The sequence below is a fragment of the Passer montanus genome, unplaced genomic scaffold (assembly GCF_014805655.1).
Source record: "Passer montanus isolate IOZ18808 unplaced genomic scaffold, ASM1480565v1 scaffold45, whole genome shotgun sequence".
Classification (NCBI taxonomy): domain Eukaryota; kingdom Metazoa; phylum Chordata; class Aves; order Passeriformes; family Passeridae; genus Passer; species Passer montanus.
In genome coordinates this window covers 10,687,635-10,698,577 of record NW_024369373.1, presented here as the reverse complement: position 1 = coordinate 10,698,577, position 10,943 = coordinate 10,687,635, and the positions used below count along the sequence as shown (strand labels likewise).

At 53.2% G+C, this 10,943-nt stretch overlaps 1 protein-coding gene across 1 annotated transcript; it reads right to left on the bottom strand.

Moving 5' to 3' along the window:
* Window positions 1-7,717: 7,717 nt before the first annotated feature.
* On the bottom strand, window positions 7,718-10,626 carry CBLN1 (cerebellin 1 precursor). The gene is made up of 3 exons (XM_039721497.1): window positions 10,151-10,626; window positions 9,847-9,966; window positions 7,718-8,670 (listed from the first exon to the last, which is right to left on the bottom strand). The coding sequence occupies exons 1-3, from the start codon at window positions 10,415-10,417 to the stop codon at window positions 8,473-8,475; spliced, it is 585 nt and encodes a 194-aa protein (XP_039577431.1). The 5' UTR covers window positions 10,418-10,626; the 3' UTR covers window positions 7,718-8,472.
* Window positions 10,627-10,943: the final 317 nt, after the last annotated feature.

The window sequence follows — 10,943 nt, the reverse complement described above, 5'->3', positions numbered from 1 at the left end:
GAACAGCCACAGGGTTAGTGCAACCTGGCCACAGTGTACCAGGAGGGAAACTGCCATGAACTGCAGAGGTGAAGGGCTGAGCAAAAGGCTCTGAGTCAGGCAGGAGCTCACTCAGCTGCTCAGGGTACAGCAGCCTTTGTGCAGAAGCATTCATTAGACACCAGAGCAGATACAGTAAGACAGAGACACAGTGTGATGAGATATGCTGTCACCATTAAGGCAGGACGTGACAGATACATTTGGAAAATATAAAATATAGTCACACGGCTTCAAATTGAGAGAATACACATGAAGCCAACCTGGATGAACAGCCCAGCCTTCTTTGGAATGTGCTGACATTGATAGCCCTGATCAGACCAGCTCCTAATTATATAAATTTATAAGCCATTCCCCAATGTTGTATTTGCAACATCTTCAACTCTGTTGAAAACACAATACAGTAAGGGAACATTAAAAGCATTAAACTAAAATTACCATTCTGCAGCTGATTTCTGATTATACAGGACTCATCTCCCCAGCTTCTGAAGCATAACCAAAGGGATTTGGCTGCATTTCCATGTTCTGGGCATAAAGCAGTCACGACCAAACCTGTGGGCACTGACTAGCTGGCCTAGAGAGCTGCAGCTTCAGTTTGCCTGGTGTCAGGAGCCAGCACTACCTACACTGTGACCATCTCAGCCACAAAGACACAAAATACTCAGAAACAAAAATTGTGTTTTCCTTGATATTGTGTTCTCCACATTTTTTGTGAGGACTTCACTCATTTTCTTAAAACAACTCCAGAACAGTACAGCTATCTCCTTTCCCACACAGGACAGGTATTCAAACCTTCAGGACCATCTGAAAGACTGCTAGTAAACAGAGGAGAGGTGGGGTCTTCCTAAAACCATTAACAGTTTCAAGAGATTTACTACTATTTAAACAAATACTTGATAAATTAAGTTTCAATGCCTTTTAATGTTTGGGGGTTTTTTTGTCTTCAAAATATATAAATATTTCTAAGAGGAAAATTTGTCATGGGACTAAAACAGGTTATGCACCTAAAACCCTACACTGACAGAAATTTACAGGATAATCACCAGTTAACACTGGACCACTCTGTGACATTCCACTTATTAAAAAAAAAACCAAAACAACAACCAAACCAACCAACCTACCCTAGCCATCTTTGGACAACGGCATCATGTGTTCCACCATGTGTTTACCACTGAAACTATTGAATATCTCAGCAGTTATCCAGAATTCTTACATGATCTTGAAAACATGGCCAAAATAATTCAGTTGTGTTATGTAAGGCTCCATGAAAAGATTTAAATGAAATGTGAGAAGAAGAAATATGAATGTATTTCTTCAAAAGTTCTGGTGATCCAAATAATCCTTGTTTCATGCAATTCAGGAAATGGGACTGGAATGTATTTCTGTGACAGCAGCTTCCTGAGTTCTGCCATAATATCCCACAGTCAGAATAAGTTGCAAGCATCTGCACTGCAACACAGCTATGCAAATTTATGTCAGCAGAAAAAACTCATTTAATGACCCACTGGAATTAAAACCATATCTTCAAAACTGAGCTCTGGCATCTCTACTTTAAAAAAGAGCCTCCTCTTCCTGCTATAGGGGAAAGCTGATTTTTCTCTCAATGTGCTTGTTTCAAAGTCCTTTCTTGTCAATGAAGTCCTTCCACTATGTATATTAGGAAAATACATATGACTTTCACAGGTCATAGTGTCTCAAGACAGTGATGTCTTAGTTCTACAGAAGGAAAAAAAATTAATTCCAAGTTTGGTCAGAGCTGTGCAATTGTTCGTGTACGCGACAGGCTAAACGCAAAGCTGGGAGGTTTACATTTATTAATGGTGGTTAATTCCCAGCAGAGCTCTCAATTAGCTTAATCAAGCCACAATAGGGGCCTGGGAATATTGCAGGAAACTCAGTGAAGGTCTCTGCTCAGCACAGCACTGCAAGAGGCTGGCCACATGACAAAGTGCACAGCTACAGGAATTAGAATCTCTGCTGTGGATGTAATAACTGCTGAGCCTCATCTCACTCTTCTGGATAGAGCTGGTCCTGCCATTTCAAAGGAGGTGTTTCAAAACTAGAGGCTGCAATCCTCTGGGTTGTGTGAACAATTGAGCCTTTGGAAAGGCTCTTCGAAGACTAAAATAGTGAGATTAATCACTCAGAAGACAGCAAAGGAACAATAAAACCAGATTAAAAAGAGAGACATCAGAAGCTTTTTTTCCCCCCCACCTCGACTGACAGAACTGTAGGGAAATTCAGCTCTATTGTCAGCCAGGAAACACAAAACCAAGTAAAGAAATTATAAAAACATTCAAAAGGGAATTATGAATCCATGCCAATCAATAATTTTAAAATGTGATTCAATGCATGCTGAAAAATTTGGGGAGAATCAAAGTAGGAAGGATAACTGACCCATGAAATCTCAAGTCCTGTGGACCAGATTTTAACAATTACAAAATCAGGAACAGTACCACATGCATGGCAAAGAACAAAATACTTCTCCATCCTTTCAGTGGAAATGGTATTTATCAGGTCAATGTACCAGGCAGTGTGACTAATATCCTGAAGAGTTATACAAGAAATTTTCATGGAAAGAATTGTAGAGTGAGCAACGTGACATGTTCATAACTCTTTTTTTTGTAAGCTTCAGCATTTTTATTTCATAACAGAAAGAAATATTGACCTGCTTTGGTGACAGCAACACCAAAACCAGCTGTCATGCAATTAATGGCATAGGGATTTTATCAACAGAAAAGGTTCAGGACTATGCTAATTTCCACTAAAATATTTATGTTTTTAAAGGAGTTGCTACTACTGGAAAAATTGGAAAACACTGTCAGTACAGAAGCAGCTCAAGGAGGATGGCCCTGACTTGGATGACCCTGAAGCCCAAAACATTGAAAGCACATTAAAATTTATTAGCATGAAGCCCAACAATGCAGTGAGAATTTCCACTACAAGCTGGATGACTATTAACTGCAAACAAAGCAGGAGTCCTCCCGTGAACCTTTAGTCCTTGAGTAAGTGTTGTGTAGACCAAAAAAAAAAACAACCAAAAACAAAAAATAAACCCTGGAATATAACTGCAGCTGAAGCCCTGATACTTCTTCGAACATACTGTTTGCACCATGAATTACGAATGCGAATGACAATTGTTCACATCTTTTGTCTTCATTTTGCTCAAATTCTTCCAACATCTATTTCTCAGGTCTTCTTTTTTCTGATAGCTTGACAGAATTTCAGTCAATTAGAAGGTCACCGACACCAGGAGTGCCACGAACAGCATGCTGCATGAGGACTCATGACTAAGTCTGAACCCGTCTTTGTTAATGATAAAGGCACAAGAGGCAGGAGACCCTTGGGTATATTCTTCATGCTGACAGAATGTTAGACCCATTTTCCAACAGCTCCACAATTCCCTCCCCGACAAAAATTTTACAAACCAGTTTTTTTAGAATCCCAGGTTCTGAGTTCAGAACAACTGTTTCACTTTAGGAATCCCACACTGTAGGAACCCAAGTGCTACTGGTGAAATGAGACATGGCAAAATGGGACACCACATCTCCCCAGCTGTATAAAGCTGCACAAAGGCAATGGCATTGTCTTCTGCTCTTATCCAACAAAAGGCTCAAAGCTGTCACAGGGGAGAGCAAGAATGCTCTGTACCCAGATGTGCACAGCTGCTCACACTGGGATCAACACTGCTTTTGACTTTGGACCACTGGAGCAGAGGAGCCCCAGTGCCCTGTATCGTAGGAACACAGCAGGAAGGAAGGAAGGAAGGAGGTACTAGCAGAAGGGAAGGGCACCCACTGCAGGCATCACTGCCTCCAGCCAACACTGGATTTTCAGCTGGATTTTCAGCAAGTGACCCAAGGCACAGGGACTGATTACTGCCAGCCTTGCCTGAGCCCTCTCGTCCCATGCAAGACACACAGCTTGCTTCACTCTCCAAAAAACTACAAGGCCTCTTTTCTTTTTGGCAACCAACAACAGAGGCCTTTTGGCAACTCTTAGCTGGCAGAATACACACTACACTTCACCCACTGACCCTGTCTGAGGGTGAAACTAAAACAGTTCCACAAGTGTGGGTGTCCCACCCAGGATTTCTACACTACAAGAGTGTCCTCAGAACCTGAGCCTTCCTGCTCTCCCTCTGCACATCCCACTGGAGATCCCTCCAGCAAAACCCGGATCTCTCCCCTCCCGGGCCACCTTTCCTTTTCAGTGGAAAGGACACTCAGATGTCACCCTCAGAAGCACAGACACCAGATGGAGTACCCAGGCTGCTTCCAACGTCCTCACAGAACTCTCACAGCTGCTCCCAGCCTCTGGCCCCCTGGCCAGCCGCTCTCCCCGTACCTGTTGCATCCCTGCGCTCGGCTCCAGCCGCGGCTCTCCAGCACTCGCCGCTCTCCGTCTCCAGCTCGCAGCGAGGACGCGGGCGAGGCTCTCGCTGCCGGGGGCGGCACTGCCGCTCCGGAGCGGGGCGAGCCGGCCCCGCTGGCCCGGGCAGGGCGAGCTCTCCCGCCCGGCACGGCGCTGCCCCGGAGCCGCGCAGCCGCCGGCGGGGCTGCGGAGCGCTGCCCGGCCACGCACGAAGCCCTGCCTCCGCCGGCTCCTCGGGAACGGCCGCTTCCAAACGAACTTATTGGGCTTCCAGATGTACCTGGGGGGCAGACGAGGGGAAATTATGTCGAGTGTGCATTAACTGTTCCCTGAGTGAACTGCATTTGACTTGTTCTTCTGTTGGACCAAACTCCCCATCTCCTGCTGGAGTCATTAATCTGTACCTTCTCATCGTTTGCGCAGAAGAGAGTCGGTTTGTTTCTCCCTGTGCGCCCCCTTCGCCCCCACACGCCGTCCCTAAAAACCCAACAATTAAAAATGTGGATTCTCCCTTTAATTCCCCTACATTGTGTAATTATATTCACATTAGAAATCAATCAACATTGGTCATTACCATTAGCGATATGCTCATAAAGCAAACACTAGACATGCTAATGAACTGAATGAAACATAATTTCTTGTTGTGTAAACTCATGCTCAAAGCTAATCAGCTATAAATTCAATCAGACATTACATACATCAACTGAAAACGCATTACAGCAGGGTACAGAGCAGCGGCTGCTCATTTCTGGGGGCAGCGCGGCCCCGAGCCCGGAGCAGCCCAGCAGTGCCACGGCCGCGGGGGCCGAGGCCGCCGGAGCCCGGGGGGACATTGCCGCCCTGCGAGGGTCCCCTCGGCGGCGGGGCGTTCGTGGCTCCCGGCCGGGCTGCGGACAAACCAGGCCCTTCTGTCTCCGGCTCTGCACAGCCTGGACACCGCTGCCCGTAGCCAGACCCCCCAGTCTGTCCGGCTCCGCCGCTTAAAATGTCACCAGTGTCCAGTTCCTTGGGCTTGGTCACTGCCACGGAGCCCGATCTCCTCCCAGGAGCGGCTCCCAGGGCCCGGCGTTGCCCAGGCAGGAAAGTGGCCTTGCCTCGCCTCGCCTCGCCCACCCAGGTGCGGGCGGATTCCAGGATGGGACCGGGCTCCGAGCAGGTGCACCCAGGTGCTCATTCAACATTTAACATCCCCGCCATAAACACGGAGCCAAAGCACCGGCCAGGCGGAGGGATGGCGATGGCTGCAGCCGGCTGCTCTGGGGAGCCCAGCGCCGTTTGCCCCGCCGGGCAGCGCCGGCCCGGAGAGCTCGGCACGGACGGCTCCCTCGCCCTCCGGCCTGATCGGGGCACCTTCAGCCTTCCTCTCCCTGTCCGCCGGGGGCGCAGGGTAGCAAAAAGGGGCTGTTTTTAAACACAACGTGTCTGCTGAAGTAATCACCGGGCACCAGCCCGGCCGCTCGGACGCGTCGCCCGCGATTCTGAAGCGGCCGGGGCAGCTCCGGGCCGGGCTGGGGCGGGGAGGCAGCGGGGCCCGCCCGCCCCTCCAGGGAGCCGGGGCGGGGTCCCGGGCCAGGGCCCCCGCCCAGGACACGGGCAAGGGCTCCCCGGCCCGGTGAGGTGGCCCAGCCCCACGGGGGTTTGGGGGCGGTGGCGGCTTTACCTCCTCCCCGGGACGCCGTGACTCCCGCCCGGCCCGAGGCGCGGGGCTCGCTGAGGGGAGCATCGCCGGGCCGGGCCGGGGGCTCGCTGCGCGGAGCAGACGAGGCTGTTTCAAGCAGCCACGGCGGCGTTTTATAACAGCCGCAGAGCAGCGATTTGCTGCGATCGGAGTAATGTAATATCCAGCTGCACAATATTAATGAGACGCTCGGAACCAGGGGAAAACTTTCAGCGGAAGGTGGCGGGTTTATTTGTTTCGCGTTAAGGGAGAGGAGGGAAAAGGAAAAAAACAAAAGACAAGCATCAGCAGCATCAGCCCCCGCACCTGCCGCGATCGCTGGGATCCCCCGCGGCGGGCCCAGCCGGGAGCTGCTGCCCGGCTCCGGCGCGATGAGGCGGGGAGGTCACAGGGCCGCCTTGCTTTCTCTTGCAACCTAGTAATTCTTGTTCTTTCCCCCCGCCTTTTTTGTTTTCCCCCACTGCCCAGTCCCCGCGGTCTCGGGAGGCGAGGGCGGCTTCTCTCGCCCTGGCGAGGAGGGCGCGGAGGGGCACGGGGCTGGTCGCCGGCGGGAGGGAGGCGGCGCGGTCTGAGAGGCTTCAGGAGAGAGTAATGGAGAGTCTCGCGTTGAGAGAGGAGCTGGCGGCCGGAGGATGCGACGTGTGGGTTGTCTTGAGCAGTTTGTAACTCCAGGTGAAAGCGGCCCGGGAGCCTTCCGTCATTATTCCTTCTCCGCAGGTCTCAGCTGTCCCCTCGCACGGCTCCTGGCCGGCTCGGCAGGTGCCGAGGCTCCCGGGAGCTGCCGGCAGGGGCTGAGCAGGGCCGGCCCGCAGCTCCCCTGCTCCCGCGGGGCGCGAAGCACGACCTGGGCCGGGCCCAGAAGGCGCTTTGGCCCCTGCGCCGCGCGGTGACAGAGGAGCAGGAGCTGGCAGCAGGCTGCTGTATTCCACCTGGAGTCCGAGGGCCGCGGCCATTCCCGGCGCCGGCCGACCCCGCTCCCCACCGCCGCCCCGCCCGCCCCGCCGGTCTGTTTCCAGGGCAGAACCTGTGGATAAAGCGAGAAGCGTTGCTTATTGTGCTCGTATTAATCCCCCGCTTCTTGCAGCTAATTAAATTCCTTCCCGGGAGCCGGGGATCGCGCGGCTCCGCAGCCGGGACAGCCCCGCGCCAGCCGCGCCACGCACACAGCCCGGGGCTCGTTTCACCCATTTATTTCACATTAAAGTTTAGATACAATCGAAATCTTCGGTACGCACCTTTTAATAAAAGTAGTAATCTCTTTGAGTACTGCAAAATTATAGCATTTATATCTTCAAAAGACGGTAAACAAATAATACCAGCGAATCAATAGTACCAGCCTCGAGTGCACATGGTCAGGTGGTTTTAGGCAGCCGTAGAAAATGCGATCTGGTTCAGAGAATATAATACAGATAAATGCTATAAATAAGTGGATATCAGAGACGGCGTGGAACTTCCTCCTATCGACGGCTCCGCTCGGGCTGCCGGCAGCGGCCGCAGGGCTGGCGGGAGCCGTGCGGGGGAGCTGCGGGGCCAGGGGCCGCAGCCCCGAGCCGCTCCCGCTGCGGCAGCCCCGGGACCCCGCCGAGCCTCCTCCCCCGGCCTACCTGCAGTGAGAAACCTTATTTCCGGTTAAGAAAAATAAAAGTCCCATTTAAACTTTATTGAATTAAAGCAAAAATTAATTTTCAATATTCACACATATATTACAGAGTAATAGTAAAAGTTCAATATACTTCCTGGCGTTTAGTTGGGCCACGTTGTACAAGAGCAAAACAAGCATCAAAACATTTAGCAGCCTTAAATTTCACAATCACTCAGAATTACATAGAAATATTGAAATACTCTAGTCAGCCTTGGCTGTGGATAGTTCTTCATGTAGAAATTTTTCCTTTTGCCAGCCAGTACACAGCAAGAATTGCATTTTCCCTTCCATCATGGCATCCATGTATTCAAAAAATACTTTGCTTTTTTCTTTTTTTAAAAGTTAAACTCAGAGAAAGAGTCAAGATTAACATGTTTTAAAAACAAAACTACAAAATATGCTGTAAAGGACAATGAAAATATCTAAAGTCTACTTGTGTGAGGCAGAAGCCATGGGGGAACAATGGCAGATTACACCAATGACACAGAGATGGGAACTAATTTTGTGGGAGGAGAGAGAAGAATATAAATGGGGGTTTGATCAATTATAGTGTCTCCCGCCTGTTGGCTGCAACACAACAAAAATAAGTAGTAATTCTTCAAAGCAGATGTACACAAACCTAAGCAGGATTAAGCTTCTTTAATATTTGAATGTAAAAAGTCTGCTGTCCATGATTCTTCAAACCCAGCTTTGACTTGGGAACTTGTAAGAGATTTCTCCCTTTTCTTGGATGAGAAGTGATTTAAAGCGGGAACACTAGAAATCCAGAGAATGTTGAATACTTCCAGCCTCCCATCAAGTTTCCTCTCTCCAGTTTTAGATAAGCTCTGTCTCCTTTCTCCATCTGAATCAGTACTCCATTGCTAGCAGCTTCTCGGGTCACATCTTGGTCCCCTGCAAAGGCAGAAATCACTGGCCACCCGTTTAGCATCAAACTCACCTAAAGAGCAAGATAAAACAAAGCCCTCTGTCAATTAAAGTCAGACAATGACACCGCTGGGGCTCGCCTAACAGGCAAAATGCTTAGTTAAGGAAAGGCCTCTTTTGACAGCTGAAACTCCGGCCCCATAAAAGAGAAACACCAGTCTAAGCCCAGCTAAGGTATGTACTCCAAAGGAAGAAGTCTTTCACCACTGTTTTAGACCTGACAACCACATCAAAACACCCGGTGCATATAAAGCAGGACATTGATCCTATTTTGGAGAATTTCAATAGGGTGCCTGTGTTTTCAGGCTATGAAAAGAGGTCTGCTTGTACTTATTGAAAGATGGCTTTATGCGAAACCTCAGAGACAGCGAGGAGCAGAGCCACAGCCGCGGAGTCAGGGCCTTTGAAGTGTATTCAAGGGGTAGTTTTCCTTTGTTAGGCAGCAAAGACAATATGCCACAACACAGTCAATAAGGTCTGCTAAGCTCGCGTTAATGATCCCGGGACTGCACACCCCACATTAATAATGCACTACCTGCCCAAGCTGAAGGTGTTAAGCCACTTGCACCAGAACGGTGCTATATGGATGTCCATACACCTTTGCAAAGTGCATCATTATACAGTCAGATCTCCTGTCTTGATTATACTACCTGGCTTCAGGCCGGTAATTTATTAACCCTACCTAGAGCAGCATAGGCATCAGACCCCATAGAAAAGGCAGGTATGTACAGGGTAGCTGCACAGACATGCACAGATTCATAATCTGTTTCCATGCCACAGGCACCTCCCTGAACCCCAAATCCCTATGACACCTTCTGCCACAGGAGAACCGGTGAGAAGCCTGCCAGGGACGGCCGTTCCTGCGGGCACTGTGCAGGGATGCTCCCGCCAGCGTTCCGCGGCACTGGGCAGTCCGAGGGCCCGGACAAGCTGGGAGGGGGCCGCAGGCGGCCGGCCACCTCCCATCCCGGGACGGCTCATGCGGAGAGGGGCCGAGAGGAGGCCTGGTGGGGCTCCGAGGCCCCCTGGGCACCGTGCCCTGGAGCGGAGAATCGCCGCAGGTCTGCGCTCCGGCGGAGGCTCGGGGCACGTCCCGCCCCGCCGCCCGCACGGCCCCGTCCCCGCCGGGCCGCCCGTCCACTCCCTCCCGCGGTGCCCGCGGAGCCCGGCGACGGCGCTCGGGGCTGACCTGGATGGTTTGCCTGTTGTACACTTTCACCACGTGAAAATTGAAACTGTAAATCCCTTTCCTGGGCGCGATGAAAGTGCTCCGCTCCGAGTCGAAGTTGCTGCCGATATTCACTAGTACCTGTAAGGGAAGGGCACCGTCAGCACCAACGGGGGGCCGCTGCCGCCCAGCCCCGCTGCCCCCCGGCTCCCAGCGCCCCCCCTCCCGCGGGCAGGGCCCCGCGGGGCCCCGGCAACTTCTCCCGCGGCGGCGCGCCCGAGCCCCGCCGCCCCGGAGCGCCCGAGCCGCGCCGCGCCCGCCCCACCTGGTCGAAGTAGATGATCATGGTGCGGTTGCTCATCTCGGAGGGCTCGTGGTTGGTGCTACGGATGGCGGAGAAGGCGACCTTGGCGCTGCCGGAGCGCACGGAGATGCCGAGCGCCGTGCCGGTGGGGTCGGAGGTGGGGTTGGAGTCGCACACCACGAGGCACTTGCCCTCCAGCACGATGGGCTCCGTCTCGTTCTGCCCGCACGCCACCCACGCCGCGCCCAGCAGCAGCCCCAGCCCCAGCCCCAGCCTCGAGCCCCGCATGGCGCCGCGCTCCCTTCGCTCCGCGCCGGGCGGCACCGTCCGGGCTCCGCTCCGCTCGCTCCCCTGCCCCGCCGCGCTCAGAGCGGGGCCGAGCGCGCCCCGCCGGGTGGGAAGCGGCCGCGAGGAGGCACGGGAGCGCCGGCACACATAGCGCGGAGCGCTGCGGCGCGGAGCGGGGGCCGAGCGCTTCGGAGCGGAGCGGAGCCGCCCGCCGCCGTGCCCGGCAGCCGCCCGCACCGCACCGCGTAGGTAGGAGCGCCGGGGCGCGGAGGCTCCGCGCGGGGCTGAGGCAGGGCGGGGCTCGAGAACTCCCGTGGAGCCGCTCGGACCGGGGCGTCGGGCAAAGCCGGGCCGAGGGCCCGTGGGGCGGAGCGGGGCCGCGGCTTTCCGCGGTGCAGCTGGGCCAGGCAGGCTGGAAGGGAGCGGGCTGCTGGCGGGGCAAAGGCCTGAGCATCACCGGCTGTGACCCCGCGCCCCTCCGCCGGAGAGCGCACCGAGGGACGGCACGGCACGGGTCCCCCTTGCA

Coding starts and splice junctions, on each gene's coding strand:
- CBLN1 (XM_039721497.1), bottom strand. CDS start 10,417: ATGCGGGGCTCGAGGCTGGGGCTGGGGCTGGGGCTGCTGCTGGGCGCG. Junction 9,967..10,150: donor TGATCATCTACTTCGACCAG/GTGGGGCGGGCG, acceptor CTTCCCTTACAG/GTACTAGTGAATATCGGCAG. Junction 8,671..9,846: donor ACAACAGGCAAACCATCCAG/GTCAGCCCCGAG, acceptor CTTGCTCTTTAG/GTGAGTTTGATGCTAAACGG.